Below are 27916 nucleotides of genomic sequence, written 5' to 3' on the forward strand. Positions count from 1 at the left end.
TGCTGTACAGTAGGAAGTTAGGTCTATTCTTTATACCTTTAATTCGGATGATATTTCAAGGAATGGATAAAGGATTGCCTCCCTCATGCCCTCTCAAACTGTTTAAATATTGCTTGATTTATGTTTGGCTCTCCTAGCTTCCCTTTGTGTGGAAACAGCATTGCAAATTAGCTGAGAAAATCTGAAGTTTTCTTCATCTGTCATGAAAAAGATGCCAACACAAGATAATGACAGGATATGACCTTCTGATCGCTAATTAGCAACTGAAATGAATGTCTAGCCTTGGTCCCTGCCAAGTGCCCCCATCAGTATCAGTCCTGTGGGAAGGCAAAGGAGTAAGATCAGAGCTGCTTGTTCCTCAGTGTGGCAATATGGTGGGCCAAGTGGGTGACTCCCTCTCAGAGAAAGTTCTTCCAGACATAGATTGTGCAGATTATCTGTAGTGGGTTGAATGTGCCCCCAAAGATGCATCCATTTCTTCAACCCTGAACCTGTGAACATGACCTTATTTGGAAAAAGGGTCCTTGCAGATATAATTAAGGATCTCAAGCTGAGATCATCTTAGATTGTCCAGGTGGGCCCTAAATCCACTGACAAAGGTCCTTATAAGAGACAGAAGAGAAGATATAGAAACAGAGACTAAAATGGTGCTCCTATAAGTCAAGGAACGCTTGGAGCCAGCAGAAGCTGAATGAAGTCAGGGAGAATTCTCCCCTTAGAGTCTTGAGAGGGAACAAGTCCTTGCTGACATTTTGACAAAATTTTAATTTATTAGTTTATTTTTGGCTGTGCTGGGTCTTTATTGCTATGAGAGCTATTCTCTAGCTGTGGTGGCTTCTCTTGTTGCAGAGCATGGGCTGTAGGGCACATGGGCTTCAGCAGCACGTGGGCTTCAGAGCACACGGACTCAGTAGTTGTGGATCCCAGGCTCTAGAGCAAAGGCTCAATGGTTGTAGCATGCGGGCCTTGTTGCTCCCCGGCATATGGGATCTTCCTGGACCAGGGATCGAACCCGTGTCTCCTGCATTGGATTGGCAGGTGGATTCTGTGCCACTGAGTCCTAGGGAAGCCGCTTGCTGACACTTTGATTTTGGACTTCCAGAATGGAGAATTCTCAGAGTGTGAAAATTTGCTTCAGAGCACACAGACTCAGTAGTTGTGGATCCCAGGCTCTAGAGCAAAGGCTCAATGGTTGTAGCATGCGGGCCTTGTTGCTCCCCAGCATATGGGATCTTCCTGGACCAGGGATCGAACCCGTGTCTCCTGCATTGGATTGGCAGGTGGATTCTGTGCCACTGAGTCCTAGGGAAGCCGCTTGCTGACACTTTGATTTTGGACTTCCAGAATGGAGAATTCTCAGTGTGTGAAAATTTGCTGTGGCAAGTCTGGGAAGGCAATACAGTACTCAGTGCAGGGTACTATAAAGAGGATACCCCTATTCCTTAGTCTTCTGGAATGATTATTAAACATATTATTGTGGCGTTTGTAAGCTGAATCCCTGCTGCTGCTAAGTTACTTCAGTCGTGTCTGACTCTATGTGACCCAATAGACGGCAGCCCACCAGGCTCCCCCGTCCCTGGGATTCTCCAGGCAAGAACACTGGAGTGGGTTGCCATCTCCTTCTCCAATGCATGAAAGTAAAAAGTGAAAGTGAAGTCGCTCAGTCGTGTCCAACCCTCAGCGACTCCATGGACTGCAGCCTACCAGGCTCCTCCATCCATGCCATTTCCAGGCAAGAAGTGGGGTGCCATTGCCTTCTCCGAAGCTGAATCCCTAAAGTCATATATTTAATTTCATGCAAGAGGAGACTCTGATTTTCAATGAGACAAAGAGTTTGCTTCCATGCCCAAAATTATATTGAAAAATTGAACAAAACATGCTGCTTGCCTGGATAACTAAAACATTCTGAGATCTGCTATATCCTCATCCAACTGATTAAAATAGGAAGGTAAAGGTTTAAAAGGCCTTGATTATCTGAGCTGCACAGCCCAGAGAATAAAGGAATAGTGGTGTCACTGTGCTCCAGGCAAAACTCACAGTGCCCTATTGGCCCCTGAACTGTCATACCATTTCCTTGTCTATGCTTCATTATATAATGCACAGTATTACATGAAAACTGAATCAGGTTAAAAAAATAATCAACTGGATATAACTTAAGCAACTTTTAGGTTTTTCATCCACCCATCCATCCATTCAATCTTTTAACAAATCCATGAAAATGGTTTCAATAGGCCATTTGTGAGGCACTGTCTAGCTGCTGGGGTCCTTGGAGTACAACAGACAAGAGCATACAGCCTAGTGACATTATGGTTCAGGAAAGTATTAGAATTACTGAACGACTACCTAAGTCTCAGCTAAAGTGACATTTTGTACTTTCTACATGACTGGCGAAATAGTAATGGCTTTGACAAATCACGTCCTCATGCTATACTGGAAGTACTGGTGCAACCAGATACCGGGAATACTTGAAGCTATTTATGTAATTGGCTCTAAATTAATTGTATTGGTGAAGGAGAAGGATGGGAAGGACACACAATATAATAAATCAACATGATGTCAGAGCTTGCAACTATGTTCTATTCAGCTTTGTGGTTTTGAAGATTTATCAACTGATTGTATTTTCTTTATGTAATAGAATTAATTGATATTCTTTGAGATTAGAAAATAAGGAGAAAGTCCCTAGAAGACTGGGTAGTAGGGAAAGCCAATCTTGGAGTCCACGTTTGCTACTCATCATCTGAAAACTGGAAGCCCGTCTTGTCTGTGCCCACACAGGTCCCAAGGCATCTGTCTACTCTGTTCCCAGCCTGTGCCTGAGGGTTTGTTTCTGGATTATGTCACACACTTTCTTAGAAATCTAGAATGATTTCCATGTATCTTTCACATACATATTACTGATCGTTAGATTTACATGTCTTCACCAATTATGACCCTTCTCAGACCCTATGTCCATTTGGGTAATTTGTTCCTGTTCTCAACTTGATTATGGTTGAACTTTTGTCTCTGGTCCATCTGTGCAAATGTTCCTTTCAACACTTTTCCCAGATAGCTTTACTATTCTTAATTTAGGAAATCCTTTCCAGGTGGTTGACACTGGCCCTGGCCCTCTACTTCTACTTCTACTTCTACTTCTACCACCACCAGCACTGCCACTACTGCTAAGTCGCTTCAGTCGTGTCTGACTCTGTGCGACCCCATAGACGGCAGCCCACCAGGCTCCCCCGTCCCTGGGATTCTCCAGGCAATAACACTGGAGTGGGTTGCCATTTCCTTCTCCAATGCATGGAAGTGAAAAGTGAAAGGGAAGTCGCTCAGTCATGTCCGACTCCTATCGACCCCATGGACTGCGGCCTCCCAGGCTCCCCCATCCATGGGATTTTCCAGGCAAGAGTACTGGAGTGGGGTGCCACTGCCCTCTCCGGCCCTGGCCCTCTAGTCATCCCCATTTCTGTTGCAATCAAACTCTTCACCCTTCCCACTGCTCTGAATATATATATATCCTTTAATGAAATTGAGGTTAAACAGAAAATAAACCTTTATATAACTTATATTTTAAAAACCTCTTCTGATAGAAAGTCTTTTGAAGATGAGATGTTGCTGACTCTGTTAATTCTATTTAAATAAGTCAGAAAATGAACACATCTCATGGAAAGTGCATCTTTCAGTGACTTATCCAATACTTCCAATATTTTAGATTTTTATAATTAGAGTCAAGCCTAAGAATTTTTCAGCCGTGATATTGACCACATGTTGTATCTATCCTTGGGGTTGTATTGTTACTAGAGACTACTTTCATTTCCTTTGTCCTCAAAGCAAATTTTTAAGATGGGCATCAACCATTTCCATTTATTTAATAAGGTCATAATGTATTCATAAAACAGTCTGAGTCACGTAATCAAAGCATAATTTTTAATCCCCATGCTACATGTTAGGATGCTAAAGTAAGGTAATGTAAACAGTCTGGTCAAATAATAATTAACTTTGATTCTCTTAAAAGCTTTCCTCAGTTTAAATCCTAATAAACCAGGGACATTAGAAAAATAGGAAATGACATCTCCCATCTTAGCGCAGCACAGAAGCTTCTCCCATGCCTTCACCAGCGGTTACTTACACAAAATGTGCTGTGACTTCTTTTCCAAACATCTAAGCATACAGGAGAGCTAATGGGGAAATCATAGCCTGAAAACCCAGATCTCCACAGTCTTTGCAGTGGGAACTTGTTTTTCTTTTCTTTTTTTGAAATCCTTTCAATGTTAGGTCTACATAGCATGTCCTGGCCTCTCCCCTTTTCTCTTCCCATCTTCAAATAAGGGATAATAAGGTTCAATTTCGCTTACCTACCTTGAGGGAGAATTTTAGAAAAGAGTAATTTAATGTTAATAGGTTCTTTGAAGATGAAAAAGCACTTCATAATTGCTAACTTCTATTATATTTTAAAAAGCCATCTCAAAGATATTCCTCTTTCCTTATGCTCATAACTTTGATTAATTAAAAATAATTATCCTTTCTCAACCTCATTATTTGAGTGCATTAAATATGAGATTCCCACACCATGCCTGTTTCCATGCTTTACCCAGTATTACTGCCTTCCTTTTTGGATCTTCATGTTTTCTAACTTCTCACATACTGGTAAATGAAGTGAAAATCTGTCATTTCTGCCTGGGGTGATTTCATGTCTTTGTGTGAAAACTGCACCAATATCTAGCTTTCTTTTTCTGACACTTTCTGGGTGGGGTGGGGGGTTGGGGGGGGGCGCATGAAGCTGCCAGCATCTATGGCAATGTTTTCCCAAGGGTGGCAATCCTTCCTTTGGCATCAGGGTCTCTGAGATGCTTGTTCAAATACAAGTGCCCAGAGAATAGACTCTTTGTGGGGTGGGTTCTGGGAATCTGCTTTTAAAACAAGTTCCGAGGTTACTGACTAAAGTTTGAGACCCACAGACTCCAAGTCCCTCATCCCCCCACCTTTTTTTTAAGATAGAAAAAAAAAAGTTCTGGGGAACTCCCTGGTGCTCCAGTGTTTAGGATTTCACACTTTCACTGCTGAGGGCATGGTTCAATCCCTGGTAAGAGAACTAAGATCCCATGAGCAAAAAAAGGTCTCAGAGTCAGACGTGAAGTTTTGCCTTAGGCATCAGTCAATGCACTCTATGCACGGGTACCACAGAAGGACGGAGTTCAAAAACCTATCTCTTCCAAAAGCAGAGGATGTGAAGTGTCCTGCCTGTCCTCCTCTCAGCCCAACGACCTGCATCCATGCCTTCTCCCGCTCCATTACATAGAAGGGGGCTTCTTCCTGTTTTTCCTAAGCTAATTTCCTTCTTGTGTCACCAGCCTGTAAGTGGTCACACTTGCCAGGGGCTTCCCTCCAGTCCAGAGGAAGAAGGGCTGCTCAGGTTTCAGGGTTTCTCTTTTCACTTTTGCCATAGATCTCCTTCCCTCTTGGAGGGGAAATGGCAACCCACTCCAGTATTTCTTGCCTGAAAAATCCCATGGACAGAGGAGCCTGGGGGGCTGTAGTCCATGGGGTCACAAAGAGTCAGACATGACTGAGTGACTAAACACAAGTACCTTCCCTCCTGCTTCCCCAGGGCTCCTGTCTCATCAATTTCTGTCCTCTCTTATAATTAAAATCTTTCCCTCTCTTCTTACATTGTTTCCTCAAAATCTTGCACCCTTCGACCTGCCCCACCCAGCTGAGCTTCCAGAAAGAGCAGTGACCAGGCTATGGATGGCTAAGACACACGAAACCATGCAGAGCTCCCTTTAGAATGTACAAACGGGGTGGGGGTGGGGGTGCAGGTGGGAACAAGAAGTTCGTCCTTGCTGTGGAGCTGCTCTGGAGTTAGCCTTTGGGAAGTGGAGTCTTGACTCTTTGCAGTCCCCCGTACTTGCAGAACGACACTTCCCTGCTCCCATGCCACACCCGTCGTGGTCTGCATTCCCTCTGCTGGGTGCACATTCCTGCCCGCTGAGTTCAGGGTTTGGCCCTAAGCTAGTCTCCCATCTCCACAGCTAATAGTGGGTTCAGCTTTGTCCTGGCATTCCTGCCAGTGGTTTGCTCTGTAATTGTTCCCTCCTCATCTGTGGGAAGACTGAGGCGTGGTATCTGTCCTCCCGCACATGCAGGCCTGCAGGGAGAGGTGGGGTAGCCTGCTGCTGGGCAGGTGACAGAACCACCTGCCTGAACACTCCTCGCCTCCAACCACCCAGAAAAGCCATGGGAATCCTGATTCCTGAGGGGTGTGACTTGGCGCCAAGTTTTGCTTCTGATTGAGTCCAGGAGGCAAATGATGAAAGCAAGTGAGAGAATCACTCCTAAAGAGTACTAATATATAATTTCATTTCTATGAATTTCTAGAACATACAAAGAAAATAGGTGCTGAAGAGATTTATTCAGAGGTTTAACAGAGTTGAGAAGGGTCAAGGATAGACCGGGACGGACCACGAGAAGATTTCTGAGGTGATAGAAAAATGCTTTATCTTTACAGAGGTGCAGGATATAAATGTATATGTTGTTGTTTAGTCACTAAGTTGTGTCTGACTCTTTGCAACCCCATGGACTGTAGCCCACCAGGCTCCTCTGTCCGTAGAATTCTTCAGGCAAGAATACTGGAGTGGGTTGCCATTTCCTTCTCCAGGGGATCTTCCTGACCCAGGGGTGGAACCTTGTCTCCTGCATTGCCGGTGGATCCTTGATTGTCCCAGCTACCAGGGAAGATCGAGTAAAGGGAGGGGGCTGGCAAAATGGGATGGAGAATGGAAGATACCAGAGGTGGAGTGAGTGAGGTTGCAGTGCAGTCATGTGGCATTTCTAATACACCAGAGGCTCACCATCCCGCACTGGGCCCTCAGAAATAGGAGGGAGCATTTAGGAATTCATGTCTCAGACAACTGTTTCTCTCTAAAACTTAGCTAAGCCATTTGAACCAAATGCAATTTTAATTGCTAAGGATTTTTAAAAGTTTACACACGCTTATAATTTTTATGTCAATTCATTAATATGCTCATGGATGCTTTTAAAAATAATCATTGGTTTTGTCTTCTTGAGCAGTCAGCTCTGTTGGCGGTTCTCTCCTCATCTCATCTCCTGGGACCCATGTTGACTAAGATGTATGCTTCCATATTTTTCATCTAAATCATTTAATCATATTCTTTGCTGCTGTTCAGTCACTCAGTGTCCAACTCTTTGTGACCCAATGGGCTGTAGCACGCCAGGCTTCCCTGTCCTTCACCATCTCCTGGAGCTTGCTCAAACTCATGTCCATTGAGTTGGTGATGCCATCCAACCATCTCATACTCTGTTGTCCCTGTTTCCTCCTGCCTTCAATCCTTCCCAGCATCAGGGTCTTTTCTGAGTTAGCTCTTTGCATTGGGTGGCCAAAGTATTGAAGTTTCAGCATCAGTTCTTCCAATGAATATTCAGGAGATTTCCTTTAGGATTGACTAGTTTGATCTCCTTACATTCCAAGGGACCATTCAAGAGTCTTCTCCAATACCACAGTTGAAAAGTATCAGTTCTTCGATCCTCAGCCTCTTTATGGTCCAACTCTCACATCCATACATGACTACAGGAAAAACCATAGCTTTGACTATATGGACTTCGGTCAGTAAAGTAATGTCTCTGCTTTTTAATATGCCATCTAGGTTTGTCATAGCTTTTCTTCCAAGGAGGAAGTGTCTTTTAATTTCATGGCTGCAGTCACCATCTGCAGTGATTTTGGAGCCCAAGAAAATAAAGTCTGTCACTGTTTTCATTGTTTCCCCATCTATTTGCCATGAAATGATGGAACTGGATGTCATGATTTTCATTTTTTGAATGATGAGTTTTAAGCCAGCTTTTTCATCTTCCTCTTTCATTTTCATCAAGAGGCTCTTTAGTTCCTCTTTGCTTTCTGGATAAGGGTGGTGTCATCTGCATATTGAGGTTATTGATATTTCTCCCAGCAATCTTGATTCCAGCTTGTGCTCCATCCAGCCTAGTGTTTCACATGATGTACTCTGCATATAAGTTAAATAATCAGGGTGACAATATACAGCCTTGATGTACTCCTTTCCCAATTTGGAACCAGTCTGTTGTTCCATGTCCAGTTCTAACTGTTGCTTCTTGACCTCCATATAGGTTTCTTAGGAGGCAGGTAAGGTGGTCTGGTATTTCCATCTCTTGAAGAATTTTCCAGTTTGTAGTGATCCACACAGTCAAAGGCTTTAGCGTAGTCAATGAAGCAGAAGTAGATGTTTTTCTGGAATTCTCTTGCTTTTTCTATGATCCAACGGATCATACACTAATTTATTTGTATTTACATATCTATCTATATTTATATACATACAGGTTTTGTGTCATTATTTTTCAGCTTTTAAATTGTGTTGTTCATACTTTTTGGCTTTTCTTTCCTCAACAATATCTTAAAGAAATCCCTCTCCATCATTTGGTAAGATCTGACTCAGCCCTTTAACACCTCATGTCACTGTGCAGTGTGGAGCTGCTGTGATGAAGTTAACTGGTCTCTGCTGATAGATACTTGGGATGCTTTTACATTCGTGTCTTCACAAACAGCTGTTTGTGAAGCAGATGTATGTCTTCACATGCATCCTGGTATGTTTTGTTAGGGAAGATAGGATAGCTTTTAGAAGTTTACACTGGAGAACCGTGTGCCTAGGTTGGACTCCTGGTTCTTCCATTTACCAGTTGTGTTACCCTGGACAAGTACTGAACCTGTATGGTTATCAGTTTCCTCATTTATGAAGTAGGCGGATCAGAACAGCATGTGCAGTTCATGCAAAGCCTTTACAAAGAAACCTGGTCCATAATGAGGGCTCAATAAATATTAACTCTTATGAGTCCTTATAGCAGTGCTTTTATTTCTATGAGATAGAATCACGGGCCAAAGGGTATATGGGTTTAAAAGTTATAGTATATATCATTGATTGTGCTTTGAAAAAAAGGCTACCAAAAGTCATGTTTCTACTGGAAATGCAAGAGAATAATCTTTCACCCATATCCCCTTGAAAAGATACAATTCTTTTTAATTTTTGCTAATTTTATTGTTATAAAGTGATACATCATTGTCATTTTATTTGTCCATTGATAAAGTTGAAATTCATTTTATGGGTTTGTGGATTATTTGGATTTTTTCTTCTCTAAACAGTTTTTTTCACTTTGCTGATTTTTCTAGTGTTATTTCTCACTTCTTTTCGCATTAGAAGAGCTCTTTGAAATCTATATATTACAGATTTTCAATCTCTGATTTTTCTGATTTACAAAGATTATTTTTCAAAATCAAAACTTACCTTTTGCCTTTATGGTGTTTTTTTTTGCCATAAAAACTATTTTCATTTTTATACATTTAAATATATCTTTCTTTTCTCTTACAGATTCTAGGGTTCAAATCTTGACTGAAAAAGTCTCTACTATTCAAAGTTTCTGAAGTTTGTTTTCTATTCCCAAAAATGTTTGTTCTAGAATATACAGAAAGTCCTCTAGAGTTTATTGAAGACACTTTACTGTCATATTTTTACATGTGCTTTATACTAGAGAGGAATTTAGCCTATTTTTTTTTCCTTTTTTGGTTGCACAGTCAGCTGTGCTGCCATCATTAACTGAGTAGTCCTTTCTTTTCCAACTGAATTAAAGTGCCATCTTTGTCATATAAATCTCACACAGCCTTAGGTCTTTTTCTGCATAATGCAAGTGTGGAAAGGGAGTTCTCCTTAATAGTTCTGAAAGCTTTACTAGAGGTTTCTCACAAGTTCTTAAGAAAAGTGGGTTAAGAAGCGGACACAGTCACAATCAGACATGCATATTTTATGGTGACTTCTCAACTAACGTGTGCACTGAGTTTCTTTAGGGCAATGCTAGGAAGGCTGCTGGGATTCAGCCAGGAATGGGACCAGAGAAGCTCTTGTGGGTGCCTAAGAAGGAACACAGGGGCTGCTGTTGGGATGGTGTTGGGGTGGGGGAGCTTATCTGACCCATGACTCAAATGAACAAGACACACTGAGCTATTCTTTCAGGAGGGGCCTTTGAGGGTTGAAGGGCCAGGACACATTCAATGGAATCTCATGATACTGTGGTTTCTACCTACTAATTCAGACTCTGAAGATGTAGCAAGGGATATTTAAAGTGTGTTATCCAGGACTTCTTAAGTTCCATAAAACTCTACAATTACACTTAATACCCACTTGGCCAAACTCTAAACATGCTCCAAGAGGCCTCCCTCCCGCCTCCACCTCCTCTTGCTAAAGACGTGAAAACAGATTTCTGCCACCCAGGTTGTGTCTGCTTGGAAAGGGAGAGGGCATAGCAGGGGCAGAAGGACAGGGAGAAGCCTGCTTCGCAGTTAGCAGAGGTCCTCGGAAATTCTGGCTTGAGAGGGCCCGGGATTTCTGGTTATGATGCTGATAGGCTAAATTTGTCACCGTCACTAACATGAAATGAACACTCGGACCTCCTGGTGGTTGCACAGAAACTGAGTAAACAACATCAGATCTCTAACTCTGGCTTCTGAAAGTTCTGCTCACACTGACAATTACGTAAAGAGTGACTCATATCACAACGACTTCTTAAAACGATACATTAACGAACAGTGCATGTCGACACTCTGGCACTCTTACTCAAAAGAGTTCACCTTTTTCATTTGTTCAGTGCGTCTTAGATTTGCTCTGGGAAAAGTGGTATTCAGAATCACTGAGACAGATAAAGAATTTTCAGTGGTGATTTCAGAGAGAACAATGAGTAGAAACTTAACTGACACTCAACAATGATCTCCATTTTTCTGAATCCCAAATATTCTGAACTAAAAATTGAAATGAGATCGAAACTCTCACAACCAAGGAGTTTGAATTGAATATTATTCCTTCTATCCATCCATCGATCCACCTACCCACCCACCCCTCTACCCATCCATTCACCCACCTACCCATCTATCCACCCACCCATCCATCCATTTATCTATCCACCCATCCATCATCCATTCACCCATCCATCTATCTACCCATCCATCCATCCACCCACCCATCCACTCATCTACTCACCCATTCATCCTCCCTTCTTCCTTCTCTCCCTCCTGTCCTTTGTTTCTTTTCTTCCTTCCACACATATTTATTGAGTGCAAAGTTTGTAACTAGGAAAGCAAGACCTCGTTCTCTCAAATAAATAGTAAGGAGTTAGTAAGCAATAAATAGTAAGACAAATAGTAAGGAGTTACAAGTGTACAATATAAATCTAAAATATACTTTATTTTAGAGAGTGGTAAGTTCTGCTGATATAATGAGTTAAGATGTTAAGCTGGAGAGTTATAACTGGCTGGGCTGTTTTAAATTGAGTGCTCAGGGACGGCACTTAGAGGAGATGTTTCAGCTGAAACGTGAATCTTTCCTATCCAGGCATAAAGATCTGAAAATACATGCATTGTGTACTATTCATAATTGATTAGACATAAAAGTAAGTTTGGAGCTTTCCACATTTACAGTTTTGTTTCTTATACCTCCATTCAAAATAGATGAGAACTTTTTACCTGGCATTTTGTATGCATCATTTTATGCAAGTGGGACATTTAATATAATGAACACCCTTACTGTCTATGGTGGTGGTCGTGGTTTAGTCGCTAAGTTGTGTCAGACTCTTGTGACCCCATGGACTGTAGCCTGCCAGGCTCCCTTGTCCATGGAATTCTCCAGGCAAGAACTGGAGTGGGCTGCCATTTCCTTCTCCACCCACTGTCTATGCTGCTGCTGCTGCTGCTAAGTCGCTTCGGTCGTGTCTGACTCTGTGCGACCCCATAGACGGCAGCCCACCAGGCTCCCCCGTCCCTGGCATTCTCCAGGCAAGAATACTGGAGTGGGTTGTCATTTCCTTCTCCAATGAATGAAAGTGAAAAGTGAAAATGAAGTCGGTCAGTCCTGTCCAACTCCTAGCGACCTCATGGACTGTAGCCTTCCAGGCTCCTCCATTCATGGGCTTTTCCAGGCAAGAGTACTGGAGTGGGTTGCCATTGCCTTCTCCGAACCCACTGTCTATAGTCCACCACTAAATATTGCTCATTTTTTCATTCTTCTGAAATAACTTTTCATTCCCACTGCTTCCACCCTAGTTTGATTCTTTATCCTCTTTTCAAACAATTATTTCAAAGAACTGCCACTTAAATCTGACACCTTCAACTTCCACTCCAATTCATCTATCTATAACCAGAGTTGACTTTCTAGAATACAGACTTACTCAAGACATTCTTTCCCCTAAAAAAATAGACTGACATTTTCATGATAAAACCCAAAGTCCCTCAGTTCAGTTCAGTTCAGTCACTCAGTCGTGTCCAACTCTTTGCGACCCCATGAATCACAGCACGCCAGGCTTCCCTGTCCATCACCAACTCCCGGAGTTTACCCAAACTCATGCCCATTGAGTCGGTGATGCCATCCAGCCATCTCATCCTCTGTCGTCCCCTTCTCCTCCTGCTCCCAATCCCTCCCAGCATCAGAGTCTTTTCCAATGAGTCAACTCTTCGCATGAGGTGGCCAAAGTACTGGAGTTTCAGCTTCAGCATCAGTCCTTCCAATGAACACCCAGGACTGATCTCCATTAGGATGGACTGGTTGGATATCCTTGCAGTCCAAGGGACTCTCAAGAGTCTTCTCCAACACCACAGTTCAAAAGCATCAGTTCTTCGGTGCTCAGCTTTCTTCACAGTCCAACTCTCACATCCATACATGACCATTGGAAAAACCATAGACTTGACTAAACGGACCTTTGTTGGCAAAGTAATGTCTCTGCTTTTGAATATGTTATCTAGGTTGGTCATAATTTTCCTTCCAAGGAGTAAGCATCTTTTAATTTCATGGCTGCAATCCCCATCTGCAGTGATTTTGGAGCCCAAAAAAATTAAGTCTGACACAGTTTCCACTGTTTCCCCATCTATTTCCCATGAACTGATGAGACCAGATGCCATGATCTTAGTTTTCTGAATGTTGAGCTTTAAGCCAACTTTTTCACTCTACTCTTTCACTTTCATCAAGAAGCTTTTTAGTTCCTCTTGACTTTCTGCCATAAGGGTGGTGTCATCTGCATATCTGAGGTTATTGATATTTCTCCCGGCAATCTTGATTCCAGCTTGTGTTTCTTCCAGTCCAGCGTTTCTCATGATGTACTCTGCATAGAAGTTAAATAAACAGGGTGACAATATACAGCCTTGACGAACTCCTTTTCCTATTTGGAACCAGTCTGTTGTTCCATGTCCAGTTCTAACTGTTGCTTCCTGACCTGCATATAGGTTTCTCAAGAGGCAGGTCAGGTGGTCTGGTATTCTCATCTCTTTCAGAATTTTCCACAGTTTATTGTGATCCACACAGTCAAAGGCTGTGGCATAGTCGAAGCAGAAATAGATGTTTTTCTGGAACTCTCTTGCTTTTTTGATGATCCAGCAGATGTTGGCAATTTGATCTCTGGTTCCTCTGCCTTTTCTAAAACCAGCTTGAACATCAGGAAGTTCACAGTTCACGTATTGCTGAAGCCTGGCTAAAGCCCAAAGTCCCTAGATGCCATTAAATGCGCTTCCCTATCTGGTGCAAGAAGCCTTTACAGCTTTTCTTTTCTCTGTTTTTCAGTCAAACACAACTGACACCTGTTTGTTCACCTGCCATCCTTCTGTGAATTTCAGGCCCTCTCCCTGGAAGTTTCCTTTCCCCATCTCTGCCAGCCAACTATTCTCACTCATTTTTAAAGCTCCTTATACCTAATACTGATACCTATGTAACGTGCTAAGTGCTATAATAGAAGTACAGATAGCATTTATCACACTGTATTGCAATTTGCCCAGAGCGGAAATAGAGGGGGCTAGAACCTACTGCAGTCAGGTTTTCTGGGTTCCAACCCCAGCCTGGTTTGTGATTATCTCTGAGTTTGCTAATGTTTGCACCTTATTTTCTTCTATAGCCTGGGTTTCTCCTATAGCCCTGGGTTATAGGGCTGTTGGAAGTGTCTAGAATAGTGCTTGGCATGTTTAACAAATTTTCAATGAATGTTTTATTGTTTAGCTTTATATTCACTTCTGTATCTTGAGAGACATAAAATCAGCATACAATGATGATTAAAAGGATAAAAAGATCAGCATGAGTACCTCATTAATATGCAAATAGAGATCATAATCAAAGAATAAAGATAAGGAATTTGGAATATTACTTTAAGATTTCTGGATCAAAGACACATACAGTTAAGGAAATGGTAATATTTTTAGTGGATGAACTGAAAGTCCTGAATTGTACAGGCTCTTTCAGGTATTTTTAATCCCTGTCATGCACCCCTCATGGGTTTCCCACCATTTTCTGTCCCACTCTGTGACCCTGGGGATAGGCCATTCTTGCTGCAATAGTTGGAGATTCCTTGCTCTCTGGTCTATGGTTGGCTTGGCCAGTGGGACTGGTGGGTGGAAGAAGGACGTTGTGCTATTTCCTGGCCTTTTCCTACCTGATTGAGGGTGGGCAGGGGTGTGTCTCTATGTGACCACAGTTCCTATGGGAGGCCCAATGGGGTTCCAGCTCTACCTCCTCTCTCTTACTTGGCATGAGTGCTAGCCTTGGAATTTTAACAATGTCCCTATCAACTTGGAAATTCTGTGGTACAAATGTTGCTAGAGTTACTCCAGGTTTCTGCTCAAAACCCATCAATCCCCCCCTTTAGCAGGACTTAATGTAAACCTTTAAGTTAGAGGGTCCAGAGATAAGAAAGATAGCTACAAATAAAAACACCAGAAAGAACCAGATGGAAACAAGATGGCAATGAATCTGACCTCATCTGACAGACCCTGAATCTCATCAGACACTGATATTTACTATATTAGCATATTAAATGACACACCTACCTTTGACCACAACTGGATATTAAGTATCAAAAAAGGCTGAGGTGGGGCATCACACTCCCTTGAAAAAGCCTTGCTCCTTCCCCAGTAGACTAAAGCAGAGGTCTCTTCATCATTAGCCTTATTTCTTCTCCCTTTGTCTTTACTCCTAAAAATTAAATCCCTCCCATCTGGTGGGTGAGTTGTTGATTGGTGAACTTAGTCAGTGCTTCACCATTCTTTGGTTATTTAATAAAGCTTGTGCTGTATCAGTCTCGGCTTCAGTTTTGTTATTTGGCTGCTCTAACCAAGGGGAAGGGGAAGAAGAACCCTCCTCCTGTGCCACTGCAGAGAGCCTCCGGATCTAGGGCCAAAGCAGGGTTCATACAACCTAACTGGGTAATACAAACAAGTAATGAAACAATTATGGAAAGTCCTTTTAGGCTGAAGGTCAAAAAAATAGATTTTTTTTTCAGTTTACTTATTATGTGTGTATAGAATCTTCACCATATTTATTCATGATAGTATCTCTCAGCACTTCACTAGAAACAAAGGGAAGGAGGTAGAAACCTCCTTTTGATTTCCAGGCTGCATCCCAGCATATGCAAAGCCCACACACAGAAAGCAGGAAGCAGAGAATTTTAAGTAGCTACCGTCAGGGAGGAGCCAGCAGGGGAAGGACCTGGGGTCAGAGGCCCCTTTGCCCATCTCTGGGATACTGCCTGGCCTGGAGGTGACTGGCAGAGGCCGACGGTGCAGGGGCAGTGTGTGTAGGGCGACCTTGTGTCAGTAATAAGCAGAGTACGGGCATCGTGCAGAGCTGAGTACAAAGCTCCCAGGGGACATGTGTGTTTGTCGCCAACATTGTAAGGGATTTACAACCACAGATGAGAAATGAAAGTGTGACCTTTGAGCAGTTAACTGCCCCTGGTTTATACGAGACCTCTGTCTTAATGGCTCTGGTAGAAGGAAGTGGCTCATGTGGCTTGTGGAACAAGCCTTATTCATGCACCCAAACTTCTGTTCATGTACCCCAATGAACTGTTCTTTTGAACACCTTAAGTGCCAGGCCTGTGCTAGGGTTAAATAAGACAGATCCATCTCTGCTTTCATGGAGCTTACTCTCTAGGGGGACACAGACAAAACAGAGTGTGAGACACAGAGGAAGGCCAGTGAAAAGATAAAGAACTTGAATAATAATTTAAAAAATGACCCATGCAAAGAGCCCTCTTCCAGCCACACCCAAGCAATGTTTCCATCCAGGGTGATGTTTAATCCTGTAAAGCTGATCGATTTTCTCTCTGTTTATTTCTGGCCTACAGGCCTGTCTGCGGAGGGAAGAGAGGGCAGGGGGCGGGAGTCCCTTCCCTTACAGGCAGACTCCTGTCCTCGCCCATCCTGTGTTAGGGACAATTTCTAGCTTTACAAGGTCAAGGCTCTGACTGTGAGCAGCCCTGTAATCTTTTGGTCTCTGTTTTCTCATGAGTGATGTGTTGGTCATAGTAAGTGTCATCTTCCTCACCGCCCATGTGGACCATGTGACCTGGGGAGTGAGCAAAGGAAGAAGGCCAGGCGCCTACATCTGGGATCAGCCACAGCCCCGCCCACCCGGCCGATGGGTCAGCACCACCTGGCTGGCCCAACATCTGAGAACTCAGGTTCAGGTTTCCTCAGTGGCACGTCCCGCCCCCGCCCCCACTGCCGCAGTCACAGTGACAAAGCCCCAGGCAGGGGTCTCAGCACCCACTTGCTGCCACACTTTGTGCAAGGCCTGGAGTGACTTCATTTGGGTGTTGACCCTTCCTGGGTGCACTTTTGTCAAAATGGCCCAGCACCTCACCCTGGGGTGCAGAACGGCTCACTGGAAAATATCCAGAAGGAATAACTGCAGCGCTACCGTCTGGTTCAAACGCCCACAGCCCAGCAGGGCTTCCTTTTCAAAGCTAAAGCAGACTCGGCCCCAGTGGCTCAAGTTCTGTCCACTGGTTGTGACCTCCTGTCTCCCCTAGGACCTCTGAGGCACTAATGAAACCTGAGCCCCACCCTGTGTGAGGGTCATGGTTCAATCTGGGACCAGTACTGGCTTTGCATTTGGGCTTTTTTGTCAGTCAGGGGCTTAGGAGACTGAGGTTCAGAGTCAGAGCCTCAGAGCAGAGAGGAGGTCCCAGATCACTTCGTAACAACTCACCATTCCATGTGAACTCTCACCTACCTGAGCTCTGTTCAGATTGCTAGTTGCTCCGAAAGCTCCCTGCCATTTTGCTTCTGGGCTACGCAGCAAATATTTTCAATGCAGGAACAGCAGTGGGTGAAAGTCCTGAAGTCCTTTCCTTTGCAAAGACAGCAGGTAACTAGCACTCTGGCCCAGGCTTTTTCACACTTTGACTTTTATAAAGGATCCATCCAGAGAGCTTTGCTAATTCTTGCAACATCTCCGCGGTTTCCTTCCTCCAGGTGTAACTGATGCATCGACATGGCCTCATCCAGCCGGAGATGTTCAGAGACAACAGAGCCTGCCTGAGAACAGGGTCCAGGCAGCTGGCAAGGCATCTGTTGAGGCCACTCTCAAGTGGTAATGAGTTGGCCAGAAGGCTAATGAGTCTCCTGTGTATTCCATCAGGCCTTTGTCTGTAGCCTTCCCTATGTCACTCCTGTGCTTGGCCCCAAGGTTTCCTCCAGAACACTTGGTCCCCTTCACACCACTAGGGCACTTAACCTCATGAACCTCTGTCACAATCCAAACACAGCTCCTGTGATCATCCCCTGATGTCCTAAGCTCTGTCCTCCCAATCCTGTGCTCTGAATCCCTGGGGACCCGTTTCTAGCCTCTGTATGCCCCCTCCAGCTTCTGCCTTCTTGGACTGCCTTCTTCCCCACAAGCAGGTCTTCACTGGAGCACCTCCATCCCTGTCCTACTCCTCCCAAGCTGGAGCACCCTGGCCACTCATTCTCAGCTTCCCCCAGGGACCTGGGGCTCTGGCCACCCCAGACTCATCAGTATCCTCCACCTCTGCGAGCTCCCATCTCCTCCTCTCCTCCCTCCTCCTGAGCCAGTCTGCCTCTGTTGTTTTTGCTGTTCAGATGCTCAGTCGTGTCCTACTCTTTGTGACACCACGGACTGTAGCACGCTAGGCTTCCCTGTTCTTCACCAACTCCCGGAGCTTGCTCAGACTCATGTCTGTTGAGTCAGTGATGCCATTCTCCTCCTGCCCTCAATCTTTCCCAGCAGCAGGGTCTTTTCCAATGAGTCAGATCTTCGCATCAGGTGGCCAAAGTATTGGAGCTTCAGCTTTAGCATCAATCCTTCCAATGAATATTCAGGATTGATTTCCTTTAGGATTGACTGGTTTGATCTCCTTGCAGTCCAGGGGACTCTCAAGAGTCTTCTCCAACACCACAGTTCAAAAACATCAATTCTTCAATGCTCAGCCTTCTTTACGTCCAACTCTCACATCCATACATGACTACTGTAAAAATATAGCTTTGACTATACAGACCTTTGTCAGCAATGTAATGTCTCTGCTTTTTAATATGCTGTCTATGTTTCTCATAGCTTTTCTTCCAAGGAGCAAGCGTCTTTTAATTTCATGACTGTGTTAGTATTTGCCAATCTCAGTTTCCAGCCCAGATTTCCAAGGCAATATTCCAGGTATGTACTAATATGCCCACCTGTATTAATAATGGAACCTGCAATTTCTACCTGTCAAAGAGTGAATTCCTCCTCTTTCCTCTAAGTATTGTTTATTTCATGTAATTCTCATCACAGTGACCATCCCAACCCATCCCATGGTGCAACCAGAAACCTTAGACTTTTTCTATATTTCTCTCTCCCTCTCACCTCAACAGTCAAACAGTAAAACAACTAGCTGAGTCTCTTCTCCCTCTGAGATGTTCTTAAGGTTAGTCCCCTCTTTTCTCAGACCCCACCTCTGCCTCAGTTTGAATTCTGTTTCTCCCTGTGATGTATCAACCGCTCTGGAGCTGGTCTCAGCTCTTTCCAGCCTTTTGTCCTTAAAATTTTCCCCACGCTATGGCAAGATTTACTTTTTTAAAAACACAAACCCAGTGACAGTATTCTCTTTATGTGATGTGACCATCTGCCTCTCTCTTTGTCTCCAGCCTCATTCTCACAACCCCAAAAGCCATTCTCTGTTCTGATCTGTCTACACTGCTTGCCAAAGGCTCCATTTCCTCTCACACCTTTCAATTCTTGTTTCCAATATTGGCTCCTCAAAACACTTTTATCCTCTGCTCTGTTGATTCTCCTACTCAACTATCAGTAAAGATTGGCACATATATCCACTCCTTTTCATAAAAAAAAAAAAGACGGCACAATTATTCCTTTTTTATGAGGTTCCCTGGTTTTATTCCCCACTGCACCATCCCCTACCTTGGGTTGAGTGAGACACTTTCCTTCATGATTTAATACAATTCCCAGGCATCTCAGACTTACACACACACACGTATTATATATGTATAACTTGGCATTTAAGATACTATAGTGGAATTACAGATTTACTCATGTGCTCTCTCCCTTTGAGGGAAGAAATCGCATTCACTTCGCTTTTGTATTCTCCCAACACACAGCATGTACTTGATTTACAACTGTTCAGTTAATCAATGTATCCCCACAACACCCAGCAGAGTCCTATATGCTGTCATGTTTGTGAAAGCATTTCCTTAGTGATTGCTAACTCTAATTCATGACCTCTAAGACACCATCTTAAATTTCATGCACATAGACTGAGAGAATTGGGGGATTATATGAAGTGTAATCTGCATACCTATATAGTCTTTAAAAATTATTGATTGATTTATTTATTTTTGGCTGTGCTGGGTCTCCACTGATGTGTGTAGGCTTTTTTCTAGGTGTGAGTGGCGGCTGCTTTCTAGTTGTGCTGTGTGCATTTCTCATTGTGGGGCTTCTCTTGTGGCAAAACAATGAGCTCTGGGTGCGCAGGCTTCAGTAGCTGCAGCACACGGGCCCAGCAGCTGTGGTTTGTGGGCTCCAGAGCTCCTGGGCTTCAGTAGTTTTGTGCATAGGCTTAGTCGCCCTGAGGCATGTGGAATCTTCCTAGACCAAGGATCAAACCTGTGTGCCCTGCATGAGCAGGAGGATTCTTAACCACTGGACCCAGGGAAGTCCCACATATATTCTTGTTTCATGGGGGTATGGAACTCTCCATTGTCTGAGAGAGTCAGACAATGTGACTACCGGAATGACTACCGGAATCTTAGCCCTAAATCTTCACTGTAGTGACTTGCTGCTCTGCCCACACCATCAGCAGTGTTTCTGCCTCCCAAGCTACATCATCCACTTATTTGATAAGTTACATGAAAAGGAACAACAAAGGCAAAAAGCAACAACATTTGCTTCTTCACTTGTGCCAAACACTTGAAGCACATGCCCTGAGCAGGCACATGCTTTGCTCAGCTCAAGAGCTGACTCATACAAATCAGTGAAGTTAGATCACTCCTTCACACCATACACAAAAATAAACTCAAAATGGCTTGAAGACGCAAATATAACATTTGACACTATAAAACTCCTAAAAGAGAGCATAGGCAAAACATTCCCTGAGATAAATTGACCAATGTTTTCTTACGTCAGTCTCCCAAGGCAAGATAAATAAAAGGAAAAATAAACAAATGGGACCTAATCAAACTTACAAGCTTTTGCACAGCAAAGGAAACCATAAACAAAACAAAAGACAATCTATGGATTAGGAGAAAATATTTTCAAATGATGCGGCTGATAAGGGCTTAATTTCCAAAATGTACAAACAGCTCATGCAACTCAATAACAAAAAAGCAAACAATGCAATAAAAAAATGGGTAGAAGATCTAGAGAGACATTTCTCCAAAGAAGACATACAGATGGCCAGAAGGCAAGTAAAAGGATGCTCAACATTGATAAGTGTTATAGAAACGCAAGTCAAAACTACAATGAGGTACCACCTTACACAGATCAGAATGGCCATCATTTAAAAGTCTACAAATAATAAATGCTGGAGGGAGTGTGGTGAAAAGGGAACCCTCCTACACTGTTGGTGGGAATGTAAACTGATGCAGCCACTATGGAGAACAGTATGAAGGTTCCTCAAAATACTAAAAACAGAGTTACCATATGATCCAGCAACCCCATTCCTGGGCATATATCTGGATGAAAGTATAATTAAAAAAGATGTATGTACCCTTATGTTTAAAAAGATACATGAATCCTTATGTTCATAGCCACACTGTTTACAATCACCATTACATGGAAACAACCTAAATGTCCATCAATAGGTGAACAGATAAAGAAGATGTGGTGCATACACAATGGAACACTACTCAGCCACAAAAAAGAAAGAAAGGGAGGATGCCATTTGTTGCAAGCTGGATGGACCTAGAGAGTATCACACTAAATGAAGTAAGTCAGAAAGAGAAAGACAAATACCATATGATATCACTTAAATGGAGAATCTAAAATACAACACAAATGAACTTATCTTTGAAACAGAAACAGACTCAGACATAAGAGAACAGACTTAATGGTTGCCAAGTGGGAGAGTAGGGGAGGAGGGATGGCTTGGGAAGTTGGGATTAGCAGATGCAAACTATTATATACAGAATGGATAAACAACAAGGTCTTATTATATTGCACCGGGAACTACATTCAATATCCTAAGATAAACCATAATGGAAAAGAATATGAAAAAAATATATATACATGTATAACTGAATCACTTTATTGTAAAGTAGACATTAGCACAACAATCTAAATCAATTATACTTCAATAAAATAAACTTTAAAAAATTAAAGAAAAAGAAGAACTCAGAGGTGAGAGTGTTTGGAGAGAGAAGTTGTGGGCTGTAGCTGGCAGCCTTAGCAGAGGTGTGTTGTTCTGATATTATGAAATCAAATTATGGGGATTTGGGCTGTAAGCCCAGTGGCTAGGTGTTACCCCAGAAGCTCCCTTCACCAGAAGCCCCAGGACACATCATCAGTAAGTTATGTCAGATAAGAACCATGTCAGCAGTTTCCGGGACCCATTTCCCTCCTGATGACAGGATCTCCTGTAGTGAAATAAAGGGTACTTTTCAAGTCGCGTGTGGGGGTGACAAAACAGGAAAGTGCATGCATCCTAGTTGTCCCATGCAGTTTTCTGGAGACTTCCACCCATATCTGAGGAATCTCAGCCACAGAAGTGCACAGAACTGACCGATACTGATCTTCTTACTCATTTCAGTTTAAGTGGTAATTGCCTCAAGATGAGAGGACCAGACATGTTGCACTTTTAAGTCAGAAGGATGCTGAGAGATCATCTAACCCAACAGCCTTATTTTATAGCAAGATGCAGAAGCTGATGGCCACAGTGCAAAAGCCATCAGTCCAAGATCAGAGAATCTCAAACCCATGAATATCTTCAAGAAGCCCTCCCTGGGAACGCTTAGGATTTTAGTAGAATTATCAGCACTCAGGACCTATATCTACTTACCTCAGTGTTTCCTCAGAAGAAAAACTGTAGTATCTTACATCAGTGTGCAGTTGATAGGAAATTTGCAGCATCTTTAGTGATTCATTTTGTATTCTGGGTGAAAACTAGGAGAGAATTTTGTTTCCAATGCTTTGTTGTTTACTCTCATCACCCCTCATGACATCGGGCCAGTGCTTCAAACACAATGATCCTCAAGGAATACCACTGCCTTCTGACTGAAAGACCAGAACTTCCCAATATGAGAAAGTGAAAATTCCAGCTCTTACCATTCAAGATGGTTTTCTACAAAGGCAGACATGGGGCTGATCTGCACGGTGTAGGTGTCATTGGCAGAGTACTCGAAGAGTCCGTAGTAAGGGTTAAAGAGCTCCTGAGACAGAAGGAAGAAGAATTCTCTCGAAGGACCACTGTAGTCCAGGCTGCAAAGGAAGCAGAGGTCCGGGAAGCTCATTACATGAGGGAGGTGGGGGACCTGTCCCTATGCAGGACCTGGCTTGCCCTTTCAGACTCAGTGCCGGGAAAGTAGAGGGCAGCCTCTGCGCGTTACAATGGATCCCAAGGGAAGCCTAATTTGCTGAAGAAAATGAGGATGCAGTGATTGATTTGAGGATGATGTTCTTAAACATTTATGGCAGTGTTCCTTAAACTTCTTCCTGAATTACATCACACCTACTGGATAAAACACATAGCTGGTCCACAGCTGGACTTTGTCGTGTGAGACAGAAAAGACTTTCCTGTGATGGTGCATGCGCATGAATTGAAAACACTTTCTGCTAAGTTTGTCCTGCTATGCCCTCCTGGGTGGGCTTGCTTTCTACGGTTGAGATGGTTTGCTATGAAATCACTGAACGTACATGAAAAATTTGGTAAGCAGTCATATATGTGCTTCCCTGGTGGCTCAGTCATTAAAGAATCTGCCCACAAGGCTGGAGACCACCTGCAATGCAGAAGACCTGGGTTTGACCCCTGGGTTGGGAAGATCCCCTGGAGCAGGAAATGGCAACCCACTCTAATATTCTTGCCTGGTAAACCCCATGTTAGAGGAGCCCGGCAGGCTACATCCATGGGGTTGCAAGACTTAGCAACTCAACCACTACCACCACCACCAGTCATATGTGTGCACTCTTGGGGAAAGAGTTCTTTGATCAGATACTCAGAGGGATGGGTACACCAAGGGGATACCTTTTGGGGTATATCCTGAAAAAGTAAAGATCTAGTAGATTGGTCTATATTTTGGGCTTATACTTTGAGCATGTGACCTCAGATTCTAGAACATGCCAATCATCTTAGGCTTTTGGAGAACATGAAATTCAAAGATTGGCAACACCTGGAGAGAAAGGCCTCCTGGGAGGATATGATCAGAACCACCTTGGGGCAAAGGCTTAGAGCCGCGCTGCTCCTTGAGGAAAATCGCCCAAGACCTGGGGGCTCTGGTCTACCCACACTGAGGTGTCTACGTGAAAGTGCTGGAGGCTCACCCCTCCTCTCCAACAAAGGTGATGTAGAGCTTGTTTCGCTGGAGCTCCTTCCGGGAATAGGCCATCACCTGATTGAAGGTTCCCTCCAACAGGTGGTCTCGACGAATGATGAGCCTAGAAATGAGAAGCCATATGGGCAGGTAGCCAGGGCTTGGGCTCCAATGTTTGGGAATGTTCTAGGTGAGATGTGGGGGCCCAGGCTGACAGTATCACTCCCTAGGCTCTTCATCAAGGTACCGATTCCATCAGTTCAACCATGCACTTACTCTGACACTCTTTTCAAAATGATAAAAGTACCAGGACAGCATGTACCAGTTTATAATGGGACACATTCCATCCATATTATACTACTGTCAGGATATTTTTTTTTTAAATCAATTCTAAGAAGAATCTCTTAAGTTGAATACCTGAATTTGGGTTCAGCTTTTCAAGATGAAAATAGTAATCATATAGCGGGGAGAAACAACTTCTTACTTAGATCCCCAAATCAAAGCTTTTTGACTAATGAGTAGTTAAATTTGTCCCAAAAATATGTAAAGGGAAACATAAGAGTTTTTATTTAGTTCAAGATTCCTTGTTTTCTGAGAAGGCCTGCCATTGATTTTATACATGGTTTTGTCTGAAATCGACTGTTCTTCCTCTCTCTCCTTACCTTCTCTTCCTGGCTCCCTTCCAATTTCTTAACCTCCCTTCTTCTTTCCAACTTCCTAACTTTTTCTTTCCTCAATTTTATGACCATGACTGATGTCATACCATGGTATCCGATTTCCAGACAAATATTACCAAGTTATAGACGAGAAAATGATAGAAACATCTTCCAACTGAATTCAGTGCCAAGCTCAGGGGAACTCAATTAAATCACTCACTTAATTTTCCCTGGACCCTGACCAAATCCTTTGGCTTCCAGTTTTCGGTAGAAATTGCGGAGCTTGGCCTCAAAGTCTCTCCTGTAGGGTGAAGGGGCTCTTGCACCGGCTCTCTGTAAACCTGCAGAGAAGCACATGGGCTGAAGGTCGTCACTTTTCACTGAAGAACAAATATGCAGAGAGCAATGGTAGTGGGAGGACAATCCTAAGTCTTCCAGAGTCTGGTTAGGATCCTAATCCTAACCAGAGGCACAATCCTAAGTCTTCATATTTTTCTCCTTCAGGAAGTTTCCCTATCACTCCCTCAGTCACTTTGATAATAACCAGAAATAATATGATGCAGAGAAAAATAAATTCTGATGACAATACGTACTTATATCTTTCACTCCATTTCAAATTGTATCTCTCTTCAAAATACCTGGAGGAGCATATTTATTGGCTTAATTTACCTAAATATTTGAAAATGACATAAATCAAATTAGGCTCTTATAAGTTGCTATAAGTGAATGTAACTACAATGGAGCAACCACGATTGTAATGTATGTGGATATTGTACTGCTCTAACTATATTGACCTTGATGCTTATATAAACATACCTATTAGAGCACAGGGTATTTAGGGGTTTATATTAGATTATCATGTACCATAAAAGAAAAATTATTAAGAATATTATTATTAATAATAATTCCTTACTCTTTATAGAAGGAGCTTTTGTATCACTTAGAATGCTTTGTAAATGCCTTATTATCTTTATATACCTTTCAATGAAAAAAGGACTGGAAAAGATAACATTCTTTTGCAAGTTTCCCAGATGGCTAGGATCACAGTTTGCTCCTGCAACAACTAATGTTTAGTTTATGTTCCAGATATTGAATTTATAATCTGGAGAAGACTGACACCATCAAACTCACAGAAATGAGAATATAATTACAGGTTGAGACAATTGTTACCCATGAAGGAAGAGAACTCAGTTCTCTGAGATCACAGGACACTCTAGCCAAGTTCAGGAAGGCTTCCCTGGGAAACATGTGAAGAATAAGTAGGCATGAATTTGAGTGAGTTAGGAAAGGCTTCTGTTTAGCTAAGAGAAGAGATGAGCTGGGAGAAGATTCTAGGTAGAACACCAGCATGTGCAAAGGTACTGAGGCAGGATGGAAAGTGGTGCTCCAGTTTATCTGGAGCACAGGGAGTGAGGACCAGAATGATGTAAAACAAAGCTTGGGAGGTGGGCAGGAGACAGGTCAAATAGGATACAGTACAAATAGGATAAGGTATTCTCTTTTAAATAATTGAATGATTTTGTTTAATGTTAAACACAACAGAAAGTTAGTGTGTAGGAGCCAAGATGATGTATCTAGAGTTATAGAAACCTCAGTCTTTCTGCAGTAGACAGAGAAAACCATAGAGGTCCAGAATGGATTTAGCCCACCTAAACTGGACTAGGGTGGTGTCAGTGGGGATGAGAATAGGACAGATTGGAGATGTGTTTAGGAGGCAATGAACTGGATATAGGTAGTAAGTAAAGGTGAGTTTCAGACATTATAATGGAATGGACTTTGGTGACATTCACTGAGATGGGGACAAATGGAAGAAGCACAGATTTGTGGGGAGATCACAAGCTTGGTCTTTGATGGTGGTACCTTTGACTATTTGATTGGAAAGAGACATAGTTTGAAAGAGAGGAGAATAAAACCTGGCACTGGGTCTTGAGGATGGTAGGAAGGGAAGGATGAGTCTGCAGAGGTGGCCGAAGACATGGATGAAATGCCTACACTGGTGTCACCAAAGCCAACTGAAGAGGTGACTTATGAGCAGGAACCGAGCCACCACTTGAAGAGGAAAGTGTCTTTGCTGAAATGCCAGGTTTCAGAATGTAGGTAAAACTAGAGTACAAGTCTGCAGGTGCAAGTATAATTTCCTTCTAGCAGATTTCAGTGTATTTTATAAGATGACTTTCTCACTGCTGGTACTACCACTATGCCCATGGTCACTGCTATACATTTCTGTAATAATTTATGCCTCATGAGGTGCTTTGGCATGCATGAGTCGCTATCTCTGTTGCCTCAGGTAAAAGTCATACAGGTCTAGAAATGTGGGAATTGTAAAATTTAGCATCAAATATTTGGATTACACACTCTGAGATCCTGTGATCAAAGCTAGGAGAGTAAAGAATTAAGGACTTTGATACATAAATTGGATGATTGAGTTCATGGTGTCAGTAATGTGTGACACCAGACAGCTATTAGGAATGCTGATTCCTTAAAAAAAAAAAAAACTTACCTAAATAATTCTCATTTAGCGAATAACTCTTTATACTCCCTTAGTTTTTCTATTTGCAAGATGGTATCTTCACCATGTAATGATGTCGAAACCATACTCTAGTGTCAGAAGTTTGGACCTAAGTGTAGACACATTGGGGCTTCCCAGGTGGCTGTGTGGTAAGAACCCACCTGCCAATGCAGGAGACCTAAGAGACATGGGTTTGATCCCTGGGTCAGGAAGATCCCCTAAAGGAGGGCATGGCAACCCACTTCAGTATTCTTATCTAGAGAATCTCATGGACAGAGGAACCTGGCTGGCTACAGTCCATGAGGTTGCAAAGTCAGACACGACTTAGAATGCATACACATGGACACATTTTCAGACTGGGACCAAACATCATGCAGACACACAAGTCCCCTAAATGGGAATGCTCTTCTCTCCAGAAGTAAGTCATCCCGTGCACACCAGAAACAACTGATTGTGCTGATGCTGCCTCTGACAAAGCTCCCGGTCCTCCTTTTCCCAAGCATGTCATCTTAGTTATACTGTATGTCAGAGGGAGCACTCATGGAACATTTCCTCAACAATGCCACTGATACACTTGTGGAAGAAGGGATAACAAAGAGATACTGACTTAAAAACAGATTTTAGGATTAGCAAAACTACCTCTGGGAGATAGTTCTGAATGACTTGATGGGGGTGCACCAAAGAAAAGGTATTCCAGTTTTAAGAACTGACTCCTTGGAAAAGACCCTGATGCTGGGAAAGACTGAAGGCAGGAGGAGAAGGGGACGACAGAGGACGAGATGATTGGATGGCATCACCGACTTGATGGACGTGAGTTTGAGTAAACTCTGGGCATTGGTGATGGACAGGGAAGCCTGGCACGCTGCAGTCCCTGGGTTCACAAAGAGTCGGACATGACTGAGCAATTGAACTGAACTGAGATGTTCTAGACCTATGGCAGTATTGAGTGACACAAGCTGAGTGAGACATCCCTTC

The 27916-nt window shown here is 43.0% G+C and overlaps 1 protein-coding gene across 3 annotated transcripts in view; it reads right to left on the reverse strand.

Annotated features, from left to right (window-relative positions):
* HECW1 (HECT, C2 and WW domain containing E3 ubiquitin protein ligase 1) overlaps positions 1 to 27916 on the reverse strand; it is a 490597-nt gene that overhangs the window by 42425 nt on the left and 420256 nt on the right. For all 3 annotated transcript variants that reach the window (XM_025291383.3, XM_025291385.3, XM_044946810.2), the window contains 3 exons: positions 24653 to 24773; positions 23787 to 23900; positions 22575 to 22727 (listed from right to left, as the gene is read on the reverse strand). In XM_025291383.3, coding sequence (XP_025147168.1) covers positions 22575 to 22727; positions 23787 to 23900; positions 24653 to 24773 — 388 coding nt within the window. The remainder of the gene's footprint in view (positions 1 to 22574; positions 22728 to 23786; positions 23901 to 24652; positions 24774 to 27916) is intronic.

This window comes from Bubalus bubalis, chromosome 8 (genome assembly GCF_019923935.1).
Source record: "Bubalus bubalis isolate 160015118507 breed Murrah chromosome 8, NDDB_SH_1, whole genome shotgun sequence".
Taxonomy (NCBI): domain Eukaryota; kingdom Metazoa; phylum Chordata; class Mammalia; order Artiodactyla; family Bovidae; genus Bubalus; species Bubalus bubalis.